Here is a 26,063-nt window from a genome sequence, read left to right on the forward strand (position 1 = left end):
TGCTTGATCAACGTCCCCTTTGATCTGTCGTTTTCACACCTTACGCTTACTCTTCCTCATCTCCGTGTCTCCCAACTCTCAGTCTGAAGAAGGGTCTTGACCCTAAATCTCGCCTGTCCATTCCTTCCACAGAAGCTCAAGAGAACCGCACTCCAAGGTCCCAATACTCCCCCATCGACTCTATCCAGGGACCCGACAGTCCTTGCAGGTGAGGCAGAGGTTCACTTGCACCTCCTCCAACCTCATCCACTGTATCCGTTGTTCAAGATGTGAACTCTTATACATCGGCGAGACCAAACGCAGACTGGGCGATCATTTCGTGGAACACCTTCACTCAGCCCGCCTGGACCAACCTGATCTCCCGGTTGTAAAGCACATTAATTCTCCTTCCATTCCTACACTGTCCTAGGCCTCCACCACTGTTAGACGCCAGATGCATATTGGAGGAACATTATCTCATATTTCGTTTGGGCAGCTTACACCAACTTCAAGCATCAGCTTTAAAGTCATCATGTTGAGTCTTCTGCATCCACTGCTCTAGATGTCAGCTGCTTTATATCGATGAGACCAAGCGTAGGCTTGGGAATCGCTTTGCCCAACACCTCCGCTCGGTTCGCAATAACCAACCTGATCTCCCGGTGGCCGAGCACTTCAACTCCCCCTCCCATTCCGAATCTGACCTTTCTGTCGTGGGTCTCCTCCATGGCCAGAGTGTGGCCCACCGCAAATTGGAGGAGCAGCAGTATGAACAGTGACTTCTCCAATTTCAAGTAGTCCTCACTTTCTCCCTCTTTCCCCTCCCCTTCCCAGCTCTTCCACAGCCCACTGTCTCCGCCTCTTCCTATCCTCCCCCCCCCCACCAACATCAGTCTGAAGAAGGGTCTCGACCCGAAACGTCACCTATTCCTTCGCTCCATAGATGCTGCCTCACCCACTGAGTTTCACCAGCTTTTTTGTCTACCTTTGTTGAGTCTCATTGGCTGTAACTCGTTCTCACCAATCCCACAGCTAACAATGGCCTGTTTCCTTTATCATCGTTACTTTTTTTGCATATCTTTCATTAATTTGTTCTCTATCTCTCTCGTCAATATCTCTCGTTTCCCTTTCCCCCAACTCTCAGTCTGAAGAAGGCTCTCGACCTGAAACGTCACCCATTCCTTCTCTCCAGAGATGCTGCCTGACTCGCAGAGTTACTCCAGCTTTTTGTATCTACCATCTTTCCACCGCTGGACATTGAGGGGCAGCGTCCGGTGGGGAACCCCTCAAACAAGGGAAGGTCATTGGTCATAAGGAATAGGAGCAGAATTAGGCCATTCGCCATTCAATCATAGCTGATCTTGTCTCCACCGCCTAACCCCATCACCTGCCTTCTCCCCATTGACTCTGGCACCTGTACTAATCAAAAATCTGTTTATCTCTGCCTTAAAAATATCCACTGACTTGGCCTCCACAGCTGCCTGTGGCAAAGAATTACACAGATTCACTGCCCTCTGATTAAAAGGGAAGGGGGCCACATGAATGACAAGGTTGGAGAAACTCAGCGGGTGCAGCAGCATCTATAGAGCGAAGGAAATAGGCAACGTTTCGGGCAAAAACCCTTTCTTCCAGCATCTGCAGTTCCTTCTTAAACTGAATGACAAGGTTGTTCAGTACAATGGTAGGTGCAAATACTACACTGAGAATCCATGAAGTGTTTTTTTTGCTTTGCATATATTGTAGTTAGGTTTATTATTGTCTCATGTGCCGAGGTACAGTTAAAATGAAGTTTATCCCCTCCACGGATAGGGCAGCACGGTGGCGCAGCGGTAGAGTTGTTGCTTCACAGCGCCAGAGATCCGGGCTCGATCCTGACTAAGGGTGCTGTCTGCACGGAGTTTGTACGTTCTCCCCGTGACCACATGGGTTTTCCCCCAGTGCTCCAGTTTCCTCCCACACTCCAAAGACGTACAGGTTTGTAGGTTAATCCGGGACTCTGGCGCTGTAAGGGAGCAACTCTACCGCTGCGCCACCGTGCCAGCCCTATTTGGTGATGGCCCGACTAGATTCCATCTGCCCTTTGGATGAAAAAAATTCTTCCATATACAGTATTCATTAACCCATACCCTACATTCATAGTGCAGACGGAACTGCCGGTGCTGCTCTGGACCAAAGATAGACACTAAATGCTGGAGTAACAGCGGGTCACGCAACATCTCTGGAGAAAAGGAATAGGTGTCGTTTTGGGTCAGAACCCTTCCTCACCAAATCCAAGGCGTAGCTATGGGCACTCACATGGGCCCCAGCTATGCCTGCCTCTTTGTAGGGTACGTCAAACAATCGCTGTGTTCCAGACATAAACTGGCCCTATCCTCGAACTCTATCTCAGTTACATCGATGACTGCATCGGTGCCACCTCCTGCACCCATGCACAACTCATGGACTTCATCAACTTCACCACCAATTACCATCCTGCACTTAAATTCACTTGGACCATCTCCGACACCTTCCTCCCTTTTCTTGACCTCACAGTCTCCATCACGGGAAATAGACTGTCGACTGGCGTCTATTTAAAACCCACTGACTCCCACGACTATCTGGACTACACTTCTTCCCACTGCTTCCTGCAAAGACTCCATCCCCTACTTCCAATTCCTCCATCGACGCCACATTTGCGCTCAAGATGAGGTGTTCCACACCAGGACATCCGAGATGTCCTCATTCTCTAGGGAACGGGGGTCCCCTCTCCCATTATAGATGAGGCCCTCACTCCTGTCTCCTCGATATCCCGCAGCTCTGCCCTGCCCCCCCCTCCCCCTAGTCGCAACAGAGACAGTCCCCGTAGTCCTATACAACACATAAATCGTACGACAATTCCGCCACCTCCAACGGGATCCCACCACTAGCCACATTTTCCCATCTCCACCCTGTTTCCGCCTTCTGGTTAACTCATCCCTTCCCACCAAAAACACCCCCTCCCCAGGTACCTTCCCCTGCAACCGCAGAAGATGCAACACCTGTCCCCATACCTCCTCCCTCGACTCTGTCCAGGGATCCCGACAGTCCTTTCAGGTGAGGTAGAGGTTCACTTGCACCTCCTCCAACCTCATCTACTGTGTTCAAGATGTGGACTCTTATACATCGGCGAGACCTAACGTAGACTGGGCGATCGTTTTGTGGAACACCTTCGCTCAACCCGCCTGAACCAACCTGATCTCCCAGTTGCTGGATACTTTAATTCTCCTTCCCATTCCCACACTGACCTTTCTGTCCTAGGCCTCCTCTGTTGTCAGAGTGAAGCTACACGCAAATTGGAGGAACAGCAACATATAATCTGAAGAAGGGTTTTGGCCCGAAACGTTGCCTATTTCCTTCGCTCCATAGAGTTTTTCCAGCACTTATGACTACCTTCGATTTTCCAGCATCTGCAGTTCCTTCTTAAGCAACTTATATTATTTTCCAGCAACTGCAGTTCCGTCTTATTCTTCAGACTGATGTAGGATGAGGGGGGGAGCGGGAAGATGAAAGGAAGAGGAGGAGCCAGTGGGCTGAGGGAGAGCTGAGAAGGGGAGGAGAAAGTAGGGACTACCTGAAATTGGAGAAGTCAATGTTCATACCGCTGGGGTACAAACTACCCAAGCGAAATATGAGGTGCTGCTCTTCCAATTTACGGTGGTCCTCACTCTGGCCATGGAGGAGGCCCAGAACAGAAAGGTCGGATTCGGAATGGAAGGGGGAGTTGAAGTGCTGAGCCACCGGGAGATCAGGTTGGTTATTGTGGTCCGAGCGGAGGTGTTCGGCGAAACGATCGCCAAGCCTACGCTTGGTCTCACCGATGTAGAGCAGCTGACATCTAGAGCAGCGGATGCAATAGATGAGGTTGGAGGGGTTTACAGCCCAGTGGCCTCTCCATCTGCAACCAGCAAAAAGCTACCAATGGCCTGTTTCCTTTATCATTGTTACATTTTTGCATATCTTTCATTAATTTGTTCTATATCTCTCTATATCATCGTCTATATCTTTCGTTTCCCTTTCCCCTGACTTTCAGACTGAAGAAGCTTTCCGACCTAAAACGTCACTTATGGGCCTGGTGACCCACCTACGGCACGAGATTTCTCGCCACTCTCCATGGCGGCTTCATTCCAGTTGCTGCTAATTTTTCAACATGTTGAAAGATTTGCGGTGACCATAATGAGGCCGCGACTAGTTCCCAGAATGTGGGAACTCCTCACAACCATGAAGGCGACTCCCCGGCAACATGTGGCGACCGCATAGTCTCCTGCAGCTGCCTAAAAAGTTGCCCAAGTGGGACAGGCCCATTATTCCTTCTCTCAGGTTACAAACACCTCTGCTTCAGGGATAAGTTTAAATCCGCTTATCTTACAGCTCTCATCATTTGTACACCCTCTCCTGATGTTTCCCCATCCTTATGTTTTACTGTTTTAATGAAAAGGAAATGTTATCTTTGTCTGCTTCGCTGTCCCAGCTATTGACAATCAGCTACAGTGTATTCTCCATTTTCCTTGAAGTTTGTCCCCTTTGATGTCTGGTTTTCACGCCTCACCCTTCCTTATCTCTGTGTCCCTCCCCACCCCCGGACTCTCAGTCTGAAGATGGGGCTCGACCCGAAACATCAATGGAGGAATCATTGGTGGGATAACATTGTAAAATGATGGCATGTGTTGTCAGGGTGACTGCCTCAACCCCCAGACAGGTGAGTGAGGGGGCGGGGCATCGAGGGGCGGGGCAACGAGGGGCGGGGCATTAGGAGGGGGCGTGGGGGATTAAGAGGGGGCGGGGCAGTCGAGGGGCGGGGCAGTGAGGGGGGGATGGCAGGGGGCGTGGCAGGGAGCGAGGCAATTAGTGGGCGGGGCAACTAGGGGGCGGGACAATGAGGGAATTAATAGGGGGCGGGGCAGTGGAGCGAGGCATTAATTAGGGGGTGGGGGCAACTAGGGCGGGGCAACGAGGGGCGGGGCAGGGGGGGGGGGGCAGTGAGGGAATTAATGAGGGGGCGGGCGGCGAGGGGCGGGGCAGTAAGGGGATTAATGAGGGGGTGGGGCAAAGATGGGGCGGGGCAATGAGGGGATTAATGAGGGGGCGTGCCAGTGGAGCGAGGCAGTTAGTGGGCGGGGCAATGAGGAGGGGCGGGGCTCACTCACTCACTCACCCCGAGCACGGTCGGGGGCAATGATCCTATTGCTCGTCAGCTATAGGATCTTTGGTCGGGGGGGGGGGCGCAGCCGGTGAGGGACCGGAAGGGTGCGAGGGGAGCGGAAGCAAAGATCCTATAGCAAAGCAAAGCTATAGGATCTTTGAGCGGAAGTGCGCGGGGAAATGGAGGCGGCGGCGGTGCTGAACGCGCTGGGGTAAAGTGGGAGAGAGAATCCGGGTAGTGAGTGTGAATGTGTGTCTGTGTATGTGTCTGTGTCAGTGTGTGTATGTGTGTGTGTGTGTGTGTGTCTGTGTGTGTGTGTCAGTGTGTGTGTGTGTCTGTGTATGTGTGTGTGTGTATGTGTGTCTGTGTGTGTGTGTGTGTGTGTGTGTCAGTGTGTGTGTGTGTGTGTCAGTGTGTGTGTCAGTGTGTGTGTGTGTATGTGTGTGTGTGTGTGTCAGTGTGTGTGTGTGTGTGTGTGTGTGTGTGTATGTATGTGTGTGTGTGTGTGTGTGTGTGTGTGTGTGTGTGTGCCAGTGTGTGTGTGTGTCAGTGTGTGTGTGTGTGTGTCAGTGTGTGTGTGTGTGTGTGTGTGTGTGTGTGTGTGTGTGTGTGTGTGTGTCAGTGTGTGTGTGTGTCAGTGTGTGTGTGTGTGTGTGTGTGTGTGTGTGTGTGTGTCTGTGTGTGTGTGTGTGTGTGTGTGTGTGTGTGTGTGTGTGTGTGTGTGTGTGTGTCTATAGAAGATCCAGTCCCTGTACTGTAGGAACTGTAGACGCTGGAATCTTGAGCAAAACACCATGTGCTGGAGGAACAGCGGGTCAGGCAGCATCTATGGAGGGAATGGACGGGGGACATTTTGGGTCTGCACCTATCTTCAGAGTGATGGGGAGGACGTCTGAAGTGTGGTCCTGACTTGAAATGTCGCCTGTCATTCCCTCATGCTCATGTCACAGGAACAGAATTAGGCCATTCAACCCATCAAGTCTACTCCGCTATTCAATCATGGCTGATCTATCTCTCCCTCCTAACCCCATTCTCCTGCCTTCTCCCCATAACCCCTGACACCCGTACTAATCAACAATCTCTATCCATTGACTTGGCCTCCACAGCTTTCTGTGGCAATGAATTCCACAGATTCACGGGTTTCACGGACAATGGTCCATTCTACCTTTGTCCCGCCCCCTCCCCCGATGTCAGTCTGAGGAAGGGTCTCAACCCGAAAAGTCACCCATTCCTTCTCTCCAGAGTTGCTGCCTGTCCCGTGGAGTTACTTTGATTCTGCAGTTCCTTCTTACACAATGGCCCATTGTTGGGTGATCAAAGCATTAGGGTGATGGGAAGGAATTGGGGCTGAGTGTGCAGATAGTGAGTGGTGTACTGTCTCCCTGTTGCAGGTACAGCGGGCAGCTGCTTGAAGAGGGTGCGCTGGCGCAGGGTGTGGAGGAGGGAGCCAACAGTCAGCATTTCACAGCCGCCTGTGCCTGGCTGGTCTCCCAGCTGAATGAGGTCAGCCTGCTGGAGGAACGCCTCACTCCAACCACAGGTGGGAAAACACACAGTCACACACGCAAACGTACGCACGCACACACACGCAAACACGCACAGTCACGCATGCACACGCACACACACATGCACATACACACACACACACTCGCAGTCACGCACGCACACAGTCACGCACACGCATGCACACTTGCACACACACACACAACACACACTATATAAATGTACATACACAAACACAGTCGCATGCACACACTCACATAGTCACGCACACACTCACACAATCACACACGTTCACACACACGCACGCATACACACTTGCATGCACGCACACACACACACAGTCACACTCTCACTCGCACACACACACAGTTATGCACATGCACACGTACATGAGCACACACGCACACAATTACACACATTAACGCGCACACACAGGCACAGTCACGTGCGCGAGCATGCATACACAGTCACACACATACATATGCACACACACACACACACACACACACACACACACACACACACACACAGCACACTCAATGTCTGCAACACCCTCATTGAACACAATACACACATCATCATCATCATCGTTGAAAACATCAACGGGCACGCTGCCTTACAATGCCGTGTACAACAGTGATCGCAACTGTTACTGAAGTGTGGATGGCCGTTGGCTCGCTAGGAGCTCATCTGCCCTTTGACAGGTCTTGTTTTTGGTCCTGCTGGGGGTCCACAGCCCCCTCCTCACCTGGCAAACCAGGTTTAGTCGCCGACTATCCGACCATGGAGCAGGTAGCACAGGATTACATGGTATCCATGGTGGGGGGAACTCCCCCCGACCTGACACATACACTATACACATAATGTATACAACACATACAACAAACTCACAGCACGTACAGTATACAAAGCACACAACAGTCATGTTGAAAACATGCAAAGAACGTGGATAATACACGTACACAGGCAGCAACTGCTCAGCATCAACACAGCATAAAATACATACGCTCGACTCATGCACAATGCAAGCTGCAAGGATGTATGTAGTTTACACACACACACGGATGCACACGCATACGCGCACACTGACATACGCATGCACGCACATACACACACAGCCACATGGACACGCGCGCACACACATGGACGCACACACACACACATGGACGCACACACACACTGACATACGCACACACACACGCACACACACATGGACACGTACACACACACACGCGCACACACACACACGGACCAACGCACTGTCCCAGACAAGTACCGAAGTACATGTGCCAGTTGAGCATAACTAATCAAAGACATATGCTCAGACAACATGCCTCCCTTAACATGGCCACAAAGAGTTGGAGTAATTCAGTGGGACAGGCAGCATCTCTGGAGAGAAGGAGTGGGTGACTTCAGGTAACCCTTGCTTTCCCTATCTTTCTGTCCCTCCCCCAACCTAGTTCTCTGACTAGTCTCACTGTCCTCCTGATTAATATTACTGAATGTACGCCTCGTTGTCACCTTCCCCCCCAGCTAACTATGAATCATTTCCTTGAACATTGTCTGCTTTGATCTGCTGTTTTCACACCTGTCCCTTCCATATCTCTAGACACCCTCTCCCCTGACTCTCAGTCTGGAGAAAGGTCTCGACACGAAACGTCACCCATTCCTTCTCTCCACAGATGCTGCCTGTTCCGCTGAGTTACTCCAGCACTTTGTATCTTGGGTGTAAATCAGCATCTGCAGTTCCTTCCCACTCACATCAATACCACTGGCTGATGAGATACCAATCGAGTCGGCACAGTGGCGCAGCTTAGAACCCGCTGCCCCTCAGCGCTAGAGACTTGATCCCCACCGTGGCTGCCGTCAGCGTGGAGTTTGCACATTCTCCCTGTGACCACGTGGGTTACCTCCTGGTTCTCAGCTCTCCTCCCGCTCCACAAAGGCGTGCGGGTTTGTAGGTTAATTGGCCCTCTGTAAATTTGCCCCTAGCGTGCACGGAGTGGATGCGAAAGTAGGATAATGTGGAACTAGTGTGAATGGGTGATTGATGGCTAGCGTGGACTCGGCGGGCCGAAGGGCCTGTTCCCGTGCTGTATCATCCCATTAATGATGGACAATTCCCAATGGCTCACTGGATACTCCAATTCCTGCCCTTGGTGTCTGTGCTTCAGCAGTTTAGGGCATTCCGAGCCCTCTCCACCTCCTCTCCTACGAGAGTTTCTGACCTCCCACCTCCCTGACCAATCTTTGCCAACTATCTTGATTTTTATGTGCAGGAAGGAACTGCAGATCAACTGCAGGTCTTTGGTTTAAACCAAAGATAGATACAAAAAGCTGGAGTAACTCAGCAAGACAGGCAGCATCTCTGGAGAGAAGGAATGGGTGACGTTTCGGGTCAAGACTCTTCAAGTTTTTATTTTCCAGCTATTTGATCTGGCTACAAGGAACTGCAGATCAGTAAATCAGACTGAAGAGGGAATCCAACCTGAAACATCATCTATCCATTTTTAGTTTAGAGATACAGCGTGGAAACAGGCCCTTTGGCCCACCGAGTCCACCTCGAACTGCGATCCCCGCACATTAACACTATCCCACATACATTAGGAGTGTGGGCGGAAACTGGAGATCTTGGAGAAAGCCCATGCAGGTCACGAAGAGAATGTACAAACTCCGTACAGACAGCACCCGTAGTCAGGATCGAACCCGGGTCTCTGGCGCTATGAGGCAGCAACTCTACCGCTGCGCCACCGAGCTTCCCGTGTTCTCCAGAGATGCTGCCTGACCCGCTGAGTTACTCCAGCCTTTGGGCATAAATGAATACTGGGGCAGCAGTTGGCATTGGTAGGCATGTTACACCGGGTGCTGGCACCAACCTTGAAGTAACGCTACTAATCCCATGTACCAGCAGTTGGTCTGTTGCCTTGTACACCCAGCTTGTCCAGATGCTTCATCACTATAGTGACAGTCTTTGCCTCCACCATCTCTGGCAGTCTGCTCCAACTTGCAAGCAACCTCTTGGTTGCAACTTTAGACTTTAGAGATACAGCGCGGAAACAGGCCCTTCAACCAACTGAGTCCGCGCCGACCAGCGATCCCCACACACTAACACTATCCGACACACACTAGAGACAATTTACAATTTTATCGAAACCAATGAACCTACAAACTTGTACGTCTTTGGAGCGTGGGAGGAAACCGGAGCACACGGAGAAAACCCAGGGAGAACATGCAAACTCCGTACAGACAGAACCCGTGGTCAAGATCGAACCCGAGTCTCCGGCGCAGTGAGGCAGCAGCTCTACCCGCTGCGTCACCGCGCCGCCCTTTATGTTGAGTAAGGCACAAAGTGCACAAGTGAACACTCGGCCCCAGGCAGCTGCCTGAACTCATTGATGGACACAAAGAGCTGGAGTAACTCAGCGGGACAGGCAGCATCTCTGGAGACAATAGACAATAGGTGCAAGAGTAGGCCATTCGGCCCTTCGAGCCAGCACCGCCATTCAATGTGATCATGGCTGATCATCCCCAATCAGTACCCCGTTCCTGCCTTCTCCCCATATCCCCTGACTATCTCCAAGAGCCCTATCTAACTCTCTCTTGAAAGTATCCAGAGAACCGGCCTCCACCTAAGGCAGAGAATTCCACAGACTCACAACTCTCTGTGTGAAAAAGTATTTCCTCGTCTCCGTTCCAAGTGGCTTAACCCTTATTCTTAAACTGTGGCCCCTGGTTCTGGTCTCTCCCAACATCGGAAACATGTTTTTCCTCTAGTGTGTCCAAACCCTTAATAATCTTATATGTTTCGATAAGATGCCCTCGCATCCTTCTAAACTCCAGAGTGTACAAGCCCAGCTGCTCCATTCTCTCTGCATATGACAGTCCTGCCATCCTGGGAATTAACCTTGTAAACCTACTCTGCACTCCCTCAATAGCAAGAATGTCCATCCTCAAATTAGGGGACCAAAACTGCACACGATACTCCAGGTGTGGTCTCGCTAGGGCCCTGTACAACTGCAGAAGGACCTCTTTGCTCCTATACTCGATTCCTCTTGTTATAAAGGCCAACATGCCATTCGCTTTCTTCACTGCCTGCTGTACCTGCATTCTTACTTTCATAGACTGATGAACAAGGACCCCCAAATCCCGTTGTACTTCCCCTTTTCCCAACTTGACACTATTTAGATAATAATCTGCCTTCCTGTTTTTGCCACCAAAGTGGAATCCCTCACATTTATTCACATGGACCGGGTGAGTGACTCATTCACGGGCTCTCCCTTGGTTCCACAGGTCCAGCGGACACAGAAAGCTTCCAGCTGGAGGTGAGTGGGCTGCTGAATGAGCTACACTGCCCCTACCCCTCCCTCACCACAGGGGACCCCACCACCAGGCTGAACGACAGCGAGCACTGCCTCCAACTGCTCCGTAAGTGCTGCACGGACACGCGTGGAACCGTGGCCGGGCCTGAGCTCCCACCATTTACAACATTTAGCAACGGTTTTGGTTTAGTTTAACATGGAAGATAGACACAAATGCTGGAGTAACTCAGCGGGGCAGGCGACATCTCTGGCGAGAGGAATGGGTGACGTTTTGGGTCGAGACCCATCATAGTTTAGTTTAGAGATCTAGCGATTTAGACGAGGGAATTAAATGTGACATCTCCAAGTTTGCGGATGGCACAAAGCTGGGTGGCAGTGTGAGCTGCGAGGAGGATGCTGTGAGGCTGCAGGGTGACTTGGATAGGTTGGGTGAGTGGGCAGAAACATGGCAGATGCAGTTTAATGTGGATAAATGTGAGGTTATCCACTTTGGTAACAAGAACATGAAAGCAGATTATTATCTGAATGGTGTCATATAAAATTATAAAAGGGCTGGACAAGCTAGATGCAGGAAAAATGTTCCCAATGTTGGGCGAGTCCAGAACCAGGGGCCACAGTTAGAATAAAGGGGAGGTCATTTAAGACTGAGCTGAGAAAAAAATATGTTCACCCAGAGAATTGTGAATTTGTGAATTTGTGGAATTCCCTGCCACAGAGGGCAGTGGAGGCCAAGTCACTGGATGGATTTAAGAGAGAGTTAGACAGAGCTCTAGGGGCTAGTGGAATCAAGCGATATGGGGAGAAGGCAGGCACGGGTTATTGATTGGGGACGATCAGCCATGATCACAATTAATGGCGGTGCTGGCTCGAAGGGCCGAATGGCCTCCTCCTGCACCTATTTTCTATGTTTCTATGTGTCAGATTAGGAAAAGGGGAGGTGCAATGAGACCTGGGTGTGCTTGTACATCAGTCACTGAAAGTAAGCATGCAGGTACAGCAGGCAGTGAAGAAAGCTAATGGCCTTCATTGCGAGATGATTTGAGTTCAGGAGCAAGGAGATCCCTGCAGTTGTACAGGGTCCTGGTGAGACCACACCTGGAGTATTGTGTGCAATTTGGATCTCCTAATTTGTGGAAGGACATTCTTGCTATTGAGGGAGTGCAGCGTAGGTTCACCAGGTTAATTCTCGGGATAACGGGACTGATTTATGATGAAAGAATGGGTCGACTGGGCTTGTATTCACTGGAATTTAGAAGGATAAGTGGAGATCTTATAGAAACATACAAAATTCTTAAGGGATTGGACAGGCTAGAATATAGGAAACATTGTCACGATTTTTGGGGAGTCCAGAACCAGGGGTCACACAGTTTAAGAATAAGGGGGAGGCCATTTAGGACGGAGATGAGGTAAAACCTTTTCACCCAGAGTGTTGTAAATCTGTGGAATTCTCTGCCACTGAAGGCAGTGGAGGCCAATTCACTGGATGTTTTCAAGAAAGAGTTAGATTTAGCTGTTTAAGAAGGAACTGCGCCACCATCCAGATTCCTAGTCAGGATGGTGGTGCAGCAGGTAGAGCTGCTATCTCACAGCGCCAGAGACCCGAGTTCGATCGTGACCTCGGTTTCTGTCTGTGTGTGTGTGTTTGGAGTTTGTACGTTCTCCCTGTGATGGTGTGGGTTTCCTCCGGGTGCTCCGGTTTGTAGCCTCCATAACATTGTTCCCAGTGTGAAAGGAGTGGATGGAAAAGTGGGATAATGTGGAACTGGTGCAAACATGATGATCGATGGTCGGTGTGGACTCGGCGGGCCAAAGCAACCCTTTCCACCTTTCTCTAAGCGGAACCCTCGTTTAGGCCGAGTCTAAAGATAGACACAGAAATCTGCAGCAACTCAGTGGGACAGGCAGCATCTCTGGAGAGAAGGAATGGGTGACTTCTTGGGGCGTGACCCTTCTTCAGACTCGAAATTCCTGTTTAAGAAACAATTGCAGATGCTGGAAAAATCGAAGGTAGACAAAAATTCTGGAGGAACTCAGCAGGTGAGGCAGCATCTATGGAGAGAAGGAATAGGCGATGTTTCAGGTCGAAGTCGGGTCTTGACCTGAAATGTCGCCTAGAAATCCCTTTTTTGTTATTTGAGTGAAGCCCATTACCATGGGACCTTCGAAAGTGAGGCACTGACACATAATTAAGCCTATTCTGTGCCTGCTAACTTTGTAGTTTAGTTTGGAGATACAGCATGGAAACAGGCCCTTCGGCCCACCGAGTCCGTGCCGACCAGCGATCCCCACACATTACACTATCCTACACACAATTTATATTTATAGCTAGCCAATTAACCTACAAACCTGTACGTCTTTGGAGTGTGGGAGGAAACTGAAGATCCCGGAGAAAGGCCACGGGGAGAACGTACAAACTCCACACAGACAGCAGCCATAATCGGGATGGAACCCGGGTCTCTGGCGCTGTGAGGCAGCAACTCTACCGCTGTGCTTCCGTGTCACCCCAAGCTCTTCAATGGAAGATGGGAAACGTTTAGAGGGAGGAAACAAGGTGCTGGAGTAACTCAGCGGGTCAGGCAGCATCTCTGGAGAACATGCATAGGTGACGTTTCAGGTCGAGTTGCTGCCTTACAGCGCCAGAGACCCGGGTTTGTTCCTGACTACGGGTGCTGTCTGTACGGAGTTTGTACGTTCTCCAGGTGACCTGTGTGGGTTTTCCCTGTGTGCTCTAGTTTCCTCCCACATTCCAAAGATGTACAGGTTTGCAGGTTAATTGGCTTTGGTAAAAATTGCAAATTGTCCCGAGTGTGTGTCGGATAGTGCTAGTGTAGTAGTAATAGTACCTGACTCATCCAACTCTGCTGTCCGCTGTTACCAAACACAGTTTAAACAAACTCCCACATATATCCCCTTCAAAACACAATCCTCTCCAATTTATTCATACGGGTGTCAGAGGTTATGGGGAGAAGGCATGAGAATGGGGTTGAGACGGATAGATCTGCCATGATTGAATAACGTAGTAGACTTGATGGGCCGAATGGCCTAATTCTGCTCCTATCACTTATGAAACTGTAATTAACCCTACTGGCTCTGTTTTCTGATACTACATCACAGAACATAGCACAATGTAGCACAGGAACAGTCCCTTCGGCCCACCGAGTCTCTACCGACCGCAATGTTTAGTTTAGTTTAGAGATACAGCATGGAAACAGGCCCTTCGGCCCACCGAGCCTATACCGACCACAATGTTTAGTTTAGTAATACAATGCAGAAACAGGCCCTTCGGCCCACCGAACCTATACCGACCACCATGTTTAGTTTAGTTTAGAGATACAGCGCAGAAACTGGCCCTTCGGCCCTCCGAGCCTATACCGACCACGTTCAGTTCAGCTTAGAAATACAGCGCGGAAACAGGCCACTGAGTCCACGTCCGGCCAGCGATCCCCAAACACTTCTTACCAAAGCCAATTATCCTACAAACCTGTACGTCTTTGGAGTGTGGGATGAAACCAGAGCACCCGGAGAAAACCCACATGGTCATGGGGAGAACGTGCAAACATCGTACAGACAGCACCCGTAGTCAGGTCTCTGGTGCTGTGGGGCAGCAACTGTGCCACTGTGTTGGGTGGGTTGGGGGTGGGCATTGGGTGGCCTGTCTCTTGCATGCTGATCCACTGCGCCTGTGCTTTCAGTGTTCCTGGGCTCGGAGCTCCAGGCAGCCAGACTCCTGCAGTCCAAGCGGCATCCACGTGGACAGCACCGAGTGCCGGAGGATGCCGGCGGTGGAGACGGCAGTGGCCAAACACTGGCGGAGCTGCAGACACTGTGCCAAGCGGTGGGCGTGGGCAAACCCGCACCGGGCATCCCCACAGCTCAGCTCTTCACAGAACTGGAAGATAAAGTAAGCAGCACACAGGAGTCTCACACACTAAATGCTGGAGCAACTCAGCGGGACAGGTAACATCTCTGGAGAGAAGGAATGGGGATGTTTCATCCTGGCCACACACTCACCTCCCTGCTACCTTCAGGTAGCAGGTACAGGAGCCTGAAGACTGCAACGTCCAGGTTCAGGAATAGCTACTTCCCCACAGCCATCAGGCTATTAAACTTGGCTCGGACAAAACTCTGAACATTAATAGCCCATTATCTGTTATTTGCACTTTATCAGTTTATTTATTCGTGTGTGTATTTACGTATATAATGGTATATGGACACACTGATCTGTTTTGTAGTAATGCCTACAATGTTCTGTTGTGCTGAAGCAAAACAAGAATTTCATTGTACTGTCAGGGTCACATGACAATAAACTCACTTGACTTGAAGAAGGGTCTCGACCCGAAACGTCACCCATTCCTTCTCCCCAGAGATGTTGCCTGTCCCGCTGAGTTACTCCAGCATTTTGTGTCTACGATTTTAAACCAGCATCTGCAGTTCTTTCCTACATGCAGAAGTTTTAGCTTTGTTTAGTTCACAGATACAGCATGGAAACAGGCCCTTCGGCCTACCGAGTCCGTTCCGAACATCGATCACTCGCTCACAGTAGTTCTATGTGATTCCACGTTCTCAGCCACTCGTTACACACGAGGGGCACAGAGGGATGTGGGAGGAAACTGGAGCTCCCGGATGATACCCGCACTGTCACAGGGAGGTCGTGCAAACTCCACACAGACAGCAATTGAGGTCAGGATGACGCTGTGAGGAAGCGGCTCTACCCGCTGCCGCCAGTAATGGTGGCTGCCGCCAATAGAGATTCAATTTTAATTGCTGCCGCCAACAGAGAATGAGATGAGTAATAAAAAGGAACTGCAGATGCTGGTTTATACCAAAGACGGACACAAAGTGCCGGGTCAGGCAGCACCTCTTCACCCCATAACCCCTGACACAGTACTAATCAACAATCTATCAATCTCTGCCTAAGACACTGTCCATGCCAGGGGCTGGCTAAAGTTGACCTGGAAGGAATGACGGTGTTTAGTTTAGAGATACAGCGCGGAAACAGGCCCTTCGGCTCACCGAGTCCGCACCGACCAACGATCCCCGCACATTAACACTATCCTACACACACTAGGGACAATTTACATTTATACCAAGTCAATTAACTTCCAAACCTGTGCGTCTTTGGAGTGCGGGAGGAAACTGAAGATCACGGAGAAATCCCACGTGGTCATGGGGAGAACGTGCAAACTCCGTACAGACCGAGTCGGGGGGGGCAGAAGTGAGTGCAGTTGCTATTACTGACGGGAAGGTGTTTGGGAAGCAGGCGGATAGGTCACGTCTGAAAAAGGGTCTCAACCCTAGTGAGACCACACCTGGAGTATTGTGTGCAGTTTTGGTCTCCCAATTTGAGGAAGGACATTCTTGCCATTGAGGGAGTGCAGCGTAGGTTTACAAGGTTAATTCCCAGGATGGCGGGACTGTCATATGTTGATAGAATGGAGCGGCTGGGCTTGTACACTCTGGAGTTTAGAAGGATGAGAGTGGATCTTATTGTAACATATAAGATTATTAAGGGTTTGGACGCGCTAGAGGCAGGAAACATGTTCCCGATGTTGGGGGAGTCCAGAAACAGGGGCCACAGTTTAAGAATAAGAAGTAAGCCATTTAGAACGGAGATGAGGAAAATCTTTTTCACCCAGAGAGTTGCGAGTCTGGGTAATTCTCTGCCACAGAGGGCGGTGGAGGCTGGATGCTTGCAAGAGAGAGCTAGATGGGGCTCTGAAAGATAGCGGAGTCAGGGGATATGAGGAGAAGGCAGGAACGGGGTACTGATTGTGGATGATCAGCTATGATCACTTTGAATGGCGGTGCTGGCTCGAAGGGCCGAATGGCCTACTCCTGCACCTATTGTCTATTGTCTATAACCCGAAACGTCCCAACTCATTCCTTGTCTGCAGAGTTGCTGCCTGTCCCGCTGAGTGACTCCAGAGTTTAGTGTGTATGGTGGGTTGAAGGGGCTGCAGCCATAGTGTATGGCTCTGTGACTGTGTACACACTTGCACACCACCTTGTAAGCATGTGGACATTAATGCACAGTTTGCGTGCATGCGCTGTGAGGATCACGTTAAGCCTCCCCATCCCTCCTGCTGGACCTAACCCGACCTTCTCTTCTGTGTTTCAGATCCGAGAAGCCATCGCAGGCTTGCCCGAGGGGACAGTGGGAAAACCTCTACTCAGCAAGAGTCTGGAGCCTGCCCAATGGGTACAGTTGTAGTGCAGAGGAAGGAACTGCTTTACACCGACAATAGCTGGCGTCGCTCAGCGGGACAGGCAGCATCTCTGGAGAGAAGGGATGAGTGATATCCCGGGCCCCGACCTGAAACGTCACCTATTCTTTCTCTCTGCCTGTCCCGCTGAATGACGCAAGCGTTTTGCTTCCATCTTCGGTACATGTTTCACAGCAAGGCGTAGCATCCGCTGTTCTCCCAAACGTTTTTAGTTTAGAGATACAGCGCGGAAACAGGCCCTTGGGCCCACCGAGTCCGCACTGACTAGCGATCGCCCATTCGCACACTAGTTTAGTTTAGAGATACTGCTCGGAAACAGGCCCTTCGGCCCACCGGGTCTGCACCGACCAGCGATCCCCATACACAAACACTGTCCTACACACACTGGGGACAATTTACGCATACACCAAGCCAATTAACCTACAAACCTGTACATCTTTGGACTGTGGGAGGAAAGATCTCGGAGACGACCCACGGGGAGAACGTGTAAACTCCATACAGACAGCACCCATAGTCGGGATCCATATCTCTCCATTCCCAGCATATCCATGTGCCTATCTAAAAACCTCAAGCACCATTATAGTACCTGCCCCATCCTCACCCCTGGCAACGCATTCCAGGCACCCACAACTCTCTGTGTTTTTAAATATAAACATGCCCCGCACATCTCATTTAAGCTTTGCCCTACTCGCCTTAAAGCTATGCCCTCTAGCATTAGATATTTCCATCCTAGGAAAAACGCTGTGATCGCCTACCCTATCTATGCCTCTCATCTTTTTATATACTGATATCAGCTCTCTCCTTAACCTCTGGCGTTCCAGATAAAACAATCCATGTCCGTGCAACCTCTTCTTGTGGATAACCCTCCCTAAACCAGTCATCATTCTTGTAAATCTCCTCCACACCCTCTCCAAAGCCTCCACACCCTTCCTGTAATGGGGCAACCAGAACTGCCAATAACAGCCTAACCAAAGTCCTATAATGATGCATCAAGACTTAGAACTCAATACCCTGACCAATGAAGGCATGTAAAGAACACACCTGTGTAGGAAGGAACTGCAGATGCTGGTTTATACCGAAGATAGACACAAAGTCCTGGAGTAGAGGGTTGTGAAAGTGGGACAGGGCGTTAACTCTGCGGTTAGGGCAGCAACTCTGCAGACAAAGGATGGGTGACTTCTTGGGTCGGGACCCTTCTTCAGAGCAGCCACATTGGGCTAGTCCCATTCTCCAGCATTTTAGCCCGTAGCTTTCTAAACCTTTCCTCTGCATACATCTTCCCAAATGATGTTGAAAATTGTACCCACTTCTATAGGTTAAAATCTGTAATTTTGTTCCAGCCATGATTTTGTTTTGTTTAGAGATACAGCGCGGAAACACAGGCCCTTCGGCCCACCGAGTCCGTACCACCCTGTTCACCAGCACTATCCTACACACACTATGAACAATTTACACTTTTTTGTTACTGAAGCCCAATTAATCTACAAACCTGTATGTCTTTGGAGTGTGGGAGGAAACCAGACATCCTGGAGAAAACCTACACAGGTCACGGGGAGAACGTACAAAATCTGTACAGACAGCACCCGGGTAGAGCGCATAGCAGTAGAGTTGCTACCATTTCAGCACCATCGACTGATCCTGACTACAGGTGCTGTCTGTACGGAGTTTGCACGTTCTCCCCATGACCTGCGTGGGTTTTCTCCGTGATCTTCGGTTTCCTCCCACACTCCAAAGACGTACAGATTTGTAGGTTAATTGGCTTGGTATACATGTAAACTGTCCCTAGTGTGTGTAGGATAGTGTTAGTTTCCACGCTGTATCTCTGAACTTAACCAAACTAAGCACCCATAGTCAATAGACAATAGGTGCAGGAGTGGGCCATTCGGCCCATCGAGCCAGCACCGCCATTCAATGTGATCATGGCAGATCATCCCCAATCAGTACCATGTGTACTCTAGACAGGATCTAACCGGGGGTTTCTGGTGCTGTAAGGCAGCAGCTCTACCGCTGCACCACCCCAGTCGTGGCTGTGAATGCACGGGCAGCGAGGGCTAGTAGGATCGGGATCTGGGTGGCCGAATGAGAGTGGGTGGATCGGGCGGTTCCTCTTCAGGGCAGATAAACAGGAGGTGGATCATTCCCGCTTGTCGCCCGCCCGCTAACACTCGGCATTCCCTGTCCCAGGAACATCTGGAGCAGATCCAGCAGGCCATGTGCGTGGAGTACGAGTGTCGCAGGCAGATGTTGATCAGCCGGCTGGACGTGACCGTGCAGTCGTTCCACTGGTCCGATCGAGCAAAGGTCAGTAACAGCGGCCAGAGGGAGATACAGCCGTCTCACAAACTGACCACCAACTACAACTGGGGGCCCAGCGTTGGCCTCATCGTACTGCCGGAGAATTCCCCAGGGTGCTTGTCATTCAGTTTAGTTTGAATGAATGTCACGTAACAAGTCAGTGACATTCTTTGCTTGCACACAGCAAGGTATGCAAATAGTCACCACATAAAGGGCACCGACAATGTTACAAATTTGTCCCCCCCCCCCCCCCGCAGCGGGAGATACAGCGCAGAAACAGCACACCGAGTCCCCGCCGACCAGCGATCACCGCACACTAACACTACCCTACATACATCAGGGACAAATATTACATTTATACCAAGCCAATCAACCTACAAACATGCTTGTCTTTGGAGGGAGACAAAAATGCTGGAGAAACTCAGCGGGTGAGGCAGCATCTATGGAGCGAAGGAAATAGGCAACGTTTCGGGTCGAGACCCTTCTTCAGCTGCTGCCTTTGGAGTGTGGGAAGAAACCAGAGCCCTCAGAGAATGGCGGTCACGGTGGAGTTGCTGCCTCACAGCGCCCGAGACCCGGGTTCGATCCTGACTACTGGTGCTGTCTGTACGGAGTTTGCACGTTCTCCCCGTGACCTGCGTGGGTTTTCTCCGAGATCTTCAGTTTCCTCCCACACTCCAAAGACGTACAGGTTTGTAGGTTAATTGGCTTGGTGTAAATGTAGATACAATTGTTCCGAGTGTGTGTAGGGTAGCCTCCATCATGGAACCGACTGCCATCTCAGCACCTTCTGCCGGCCCGCTCACCGCTGGCAGCGACTCTGGAGAAAAGACCCTTCTTTAGACTGAACTGAACTCTCGTCGGTGAGAGTATTTGTGATTGTCTGAAGAAGGGTCTCGCAACAGCAACCCTCTCCCCAGAGCTCCTGCCCGTCCCACAGGCAGGGAGTTGAAGGTAGACACAGGGGGATCCACCTTCAACTTCAGAGCCAAACAAAAAACACAGAGTGCTGGTGGAACTCAGCGGGCAAGGTAGCACCCGCGGAGGGAACACATCACTTATCAGGAGCCACCACGGGCCAGGACTCTTCCCCAACCCCCCCACAACAGAAAGGAACCGCAGATGCAGCCATCACCGCAAAACGTCTAAGAATTAACTGTAGATGCTGGAAAATCGAAGGTAGACAAAAATGCTGGAGGAACTCAGCAGGTGTGAGGCAGCATCTATGGAGCGAAGGAAATAGCCAACTTTCGGGCTGGGTCTAAAGAAGGGTTTCGACCCGAAACATTGCATATTTCCTTCGCTCCATAGAGGGGGGGATGCAGGGAGTCAGATAGACTGCGCAATGACAGGGGGGGGTCCCAGTGTGAGTCACCACCTGCGTACAGCATTCCCATATCCCTCTTCTCCACCAAGCAAGGCACACTCCCCACTCCCCTCCGCCCTCTCCCCCCCCCCCCCCTTCCTTCCCTCATCCTCCCCCCCCCCCCCCTTCTCTAAAGAAGGAGGCAAGGGGAGGGGGAGGGAGGTAGTGAGAGGTAGGGAGAGGGAGATCTAAAGGGTAACTGGTTTTGGTCTCCAATCACCTCACAAGGGGCAGCCAACAGTGGTGGTGAAGCAGAAGGGAGCTCTCTCCCGCCCCCTTCTCTGCACCCCCTCTCTCTGCATCCCCTCTCTCCCCCCCTCTCTCCTCCCCCTCCTCCTCTCTCTCTCTCTCCACTATCCCCCTCTCTCTCCCCCCCTATCTCTCTCTCCCCCTTCCTCGCTCTTCTCTCTCAAATTTTCCCTCTCCCCCCCCCCCCACCACTCCTCTCCCCCAGCCACGTTTATATCGACAGTTCACTCCACGTGTGTGTGAGCCGAGCAGCAGTGTTTCTCATTCTGACTCTGCTCCGTGAGCTGCTCGTATTGACAGTAATCGTATCCACCTCTTAACTGGAATCAAGTGGTTTGCAAACTGAAAATCCCCCCTCTGTCCCTCCATGCCCCCCCCCACACAAACAGACAGAAAAACACACGCAGACACACACGCAGATAGAGAGAGAGACACAGACAAACACAGCCACACACACACACACACACACACACACACACACACACACACACACACACACACACACACACACACACACACACACAGCCACGGAGACACAGACACACACAGCCACAGAGACACAGAAACACACAGCCACAGAAACACAGACACACACACACACACAGCCACAGAGACACAAACACAGACACACAGAACCACAGAGACACAGAAACACACAGCCACAGAAACACAGACACACACAGCCACAGAGACACACACACACAGAAACACTGAGACATACACAGAGTCACACACAGACAGACACCAATGTTAACACAGACTCAAACCTCCAACCAGGTCTGCTGTTGTACGGCACTGAACGAGTTAACACAACCTCCCCCCCAACCCCCGCCCCCACTGCACCCGCTGAGTTTCTCCAGCTTTTTTGTGTACCCCCCCCCCCACTCACACACGGCCCGCCTGCCCGCTCCCGGCGTTTAGCGTTCAATACTCACGGCTGAGTTCGCTGTGGTGCTGGGGCTTGCTGCCCTGTAAACTCCCTCCCCCGGGTCTGCTCCGGCAGCAGCGAGAGATACAATATAACGCATTTACTGAGGAATGCATTGTTTAACTACTTGCTAACTACTGCCTGTTTACAAGTGTTACAGCAGCACATAACACATCGTTTGCTATCCATGTTCGTTTTGTAAAACGTATGGCAATTTTTTTTTTTGAATCTTTATTTAACATAGCGAATTTGTATTTCCATATGAAATACGGAACATTAACGCGGGGCCCAATTTGGAAAAATCGGTCCAATCGGCTTAGGGCCGGCCCGGAGTGTTAATGTGCGGGGATCGCTGGTCGGCGCGGACCTGGTGGGCCGAAGGGCCTGTTTCCGCGGTGTATCTGTAAACTAAACAAAAATAAACAATGAAAAACCCCACGTGGTCTCGGGGAGAACGTACAAACTCCGTACAGACAGCACCCGTAGTCAGGATCGAACCTGAGTCTCTGGCGCTGTGAGGCAGCAACTCTACCGCTGCGCCACCATGCCGCCCATACCATGTACCAAGGTACAGTGAAATCCATTTTTGTATACATTTCAGTACAAGTATCACCTTAGAACAGCATCTCAGATCCAGTTCGAGTGTATATCAGTAGTACACTGAGACAGTAGACCCGACACTGAGCCAAAACCCTTCTTCAGACTGATCTGTTGCTGAAGGTGCTCCTCAGGTTAGGTGTGGGAGTGTAGGTACATGGCGAGCTGTGGTTCACCTGACTGCAGCTGCTGGAGATCTGGGCCAGTGTGTGTGTGAGTTTGGTTTGTGTTGCAGCATTGCGGGGCGGCGATGGGTGAGGTGTACAACCCCCTGAGAAGTTCACTGTGCCGCAAGGCGGGGGTGACCCTCGCCCACCTACTGTCCGCCCGGGAGGACCTCTCCATCATCACCAGAACCACCAGCCGGAGCATCCGCGAGAAGACTGCTTGTGCCATCAACAAGGTGAGAATCAGTTTAGAGATACAGCGCGGAAACAGGCCCGAGTCCGCACCGACCAGCGATCCCCACACTGTCCTACACACACAATACACAATAGACAATAGGTGCAGGAGTGGGCCATTCAGCCCTTCGAACCAGCATCGCCATTCAATGTAATCATGGCTGATCATCCCCAATCAGTACCCCGTTCCTGCCTTCTCCCCATATCCCCTGACTCCGCTATCTTTAAGAGCCCTATCTAGCTCTCTCTTGAAAGTTAGGGACAATTTACAACTACACCAAGAGAGTTAGATAGAGCTCTAGGGGCTAGTGGAATCAAGGGATATGGGGAGAAGGCAGGCACGGGTTATTGATTGGGGACGATCAGCCTTGATCACAATGAATGGCGGTGCTGGATCGTAGGGCCGAATGGCCTCCCCCTGCACCTGTTTTCTATGTTTCTAATTAACCTACAAACATGTACGTCTTTGGAGTTTTGGAGAAAACCGGAGCACCTGGAGAAAACCCACACAGGTCACGGGGAGAACGTACAGACAGCACCCATAGTCAGGATCGAACCCGGGTCTCTGGCGCTGTGAGGCAGCAACTCTACCGCTGCGCCGCTGGCTTGATGCCAGAGGAGGCAGGCAAGGTCCCTCTCCTGTGTTTGTTGTTTGTCTGCACTGTATTACGTTAGAACATGGAACAGTACCGCACAGGAACTGGCCCTTCAGCCCACAATGTCTGTGCTGAACGTAGGTTTACAAGGTTGATTCCCGGGATGGCGGGACTGTCATATGCTGAGAGAATGGAGCGGCTGGGCTTGTACACTCTGGAGTTTAGAAAGATGAGAGGGGATCTTGTTGAAACATATAAGATTATTAAGCGATTGGACACACTAGAGGCAGGAAACATGTTCCCCATGTTGGGGGAGTCCAGAACCTGGGGTCACAGTTTAAGAATAAGGGGTCGGCCATTTAGGACTGAGATGAGGAAACACTTTTTCACCCAGAGAGTTGTGAATCTGTGGAATTCTCTGCCACAGAAGGCAGTGGAGGCCAATTCACTGGATGTTTTCAAGAGAGAGTTGGATATGGCTCTTAGGGCTAACGGAATCAAGGGATATGGGGAGAAAGCAAGAACGGGGTACTGATTTTGGATGATCAGCCGTGATCATATTGAATGGCGGTGCTGGCTCGAAGGGCCGAATGGCCTCCTCCTGCATCTATTGTCTATGTTTCCACGATTCTGTTCCCGAGGGTCCCAATATCCTTCTGCTTCACTTCCCAGATCCTGATGGGCCCGGTGCCGGATCGTGGGGGGAGACCTGGCGAGATGGAACGGCCGATGGCCACGTGGGAAGGCAGGAGAAGTGGGGGGGAACGGAGGAATGGGGGTGACCGGAAAAACGGGGGCGACCGGAGACAGGAGAAGCGGAGAGGAGGCAAGGGGCGTAAGCACTGACTGCCCCCCGCCACCCCTCGTTGAGGAGTGGCGGGCTCCCTGCTGGCTCCGTGCGGGAAGGCCGTGGATGGTGGTGGCATTCCCGGACGGAGCAGTGCATCTGCGGCGGGTGGGACCGCTGTAACTCCGCTGCTCCTTGCACCCCTCGTCACACGGAGAAGACCCCGTGTGCAAGAAGGAACTGCAGATGCTGCTTCACGCCAAAGACAGACACGACATGCTGGAGTAACTCCGCGGGACAGGCAGCATCTCTGGAGAGAAGGAATGGGTGACGTTTCGGGTCGAGACCCTCCTTCAGACTGTGAGTCAGGGGAGAGGGGAACGAGAGATATATAGACAGTACTTAAGAGAAATGAATGAAAGATATGCAGAAAGCAATGGTAATCAGGGAAATGTGGAGCCAACAATGGTCCATTGTTGGCTGTGGGATAGGTGAAAGCAAGTTATAGAGACAATGAAACTTAACAGGTCGAGATCCTTCTACAAACGATGGGTCTCGACACAAAACATCACCCGTTCCTTCTCTCCAGAGACGCTGCCTGTCCCGCTGAGTTACTCCAGCTTTCTGTATCTGAATTCGAAGAGGGTAGACAGTGGGGCTGGTTTAAACGCACAGAGCTGTGGCTGATGTGTCCCCCCGAGTCCCAGCTCCCCTCCCCACCGGCCATCTGATTGTGGCTGCCCTCGGCCACAGCGACACTGTACACAGCGTGGATTTATCAGGCTTCTGCTCGCCTCCATCACGGAGCCTCGCAAACAATAACTGTGGCCTGGATCTCTGTCTCTCTCTCCCTCTCTGTCTCTGTCTCTCTCTCCTCCAGCACTAATCCTGGACAGCATCATCGCAGTGTTACGTTCTCTCTCCACCTCCACATCTGGTGTTACGGTTCCTACACTTGAGACTCCACGAGGAGGGAACAGTTTGCAAAGTTCCTACATGTAAATGACAATTAATTATGTGATTTTTTTTGGGGGGGTGGGGAATATTTGCTGGGACTCAGGGCTGTGAGCACAAACACATTTTTTTTATTTTTAAATAAAATTAAAATATTGTTTCCTGGTTCTGGATGGAGATTTCTTTTGGAGGGGAGATTCCAGACTTTATGTCAGTTATCAGTGGTGTAAGCAGACGATGTCTGTGTGTGTGTCTCTCTCTCTCTCTGTGTCTCTCTCTCTGTCTCTCTCTCTCTCTCTGTCTCTCTTTCTGTGTCCATCTCTCTGTCTCTCTCTGAGTCTCTCTCCCTGTGTCTCTCTCTCTCTCTCTATCTATCTATCTATCTATCTATCTATCTATCTATCTATCTATCTATCTATCTATCTATCTCTCTGTCTCTCTCTCTGACAGAGTGGGGCGTAACACCAGCTACAAAGCCGAACCCTCACAAACCTGCACGTCTTTGGAGTGTGGGAGGAAACCCGGAGTACCCGGAGAAAACCCACGCAGTCACAGGCGAAACGTACAAACTCCGTACAGACAGCACCCGTAGTCAGGATCAAACCTGGGTCTCTGGCGCTGTGAGGCAGCAACTCTACCGCTGCGCCATTTATCCTGGTTATTTGCACTCTGGAGGGTTTCAACCCAAAACATCGACAATTCCCCCCCCC

At 51.1% G+C, this 26,063-nt stretch overlaps 1 protein-coding gene across 2 annotated transcripts; it reads left to right on the forward strand.

The window, feature by feature from the left end:
* The first annotated feature begins 5,219 nt into the window (after positions 1 to 5,219).
* LOC129714271 (protein FAM98A-like) lies at positions 5,220 to 25,566 on the forward strand. Of its 2 annotated transcripts, none has more exons than XM_055663821.1 (8): positions 5,220 to 5,345; positions 6,526 to 6,674; positions 10,928 to 11,062; positions 14,649 to 14,857; positions 17,075 to 17,155; positions 19,365 to 19,481; positions 22,851 to 23,018; positions 24,285 to 25,566. In XM_055663821.1, exons 1-8 carry the CDS (start codon positions 5,314 to 5,316, stop codon positions 24,456 to 24,458), a joined length of 1,065 nt encoding a protein of 354 aa, XP_055519796.1. In that variant the 5' UTR covers positions 5,220 to 5,313; the 3' UTR covers positions 24,459 to 25,566. The 2 variants fall into 2 exon arrangements, with proteins under 2 accessions (XP_055519796.1, XP_055519797.1); XM_055663822.1 differs by having other exon boundaries at positions 5,299 to 5,345; positions 25,280 to 25,531.
* Positions 25,567 to 26,063: the final 497 nt, after the last annotated feature.

Source organism: Leucoraja erinacea, chromosome 38 (assembly GCF_028641065.1).
Source record: "Leucoraja erinacea ecotype New England chromosome 38, Leri_hhj_1, whole genome shotgun sequence".
Taxonomy (NCBI): Eukaryota; Metazoa; Chordata; class Chondrichthyes; order Rajiformes; family Rajidae; genus Leucoraja; species Leucoraja erinaceus.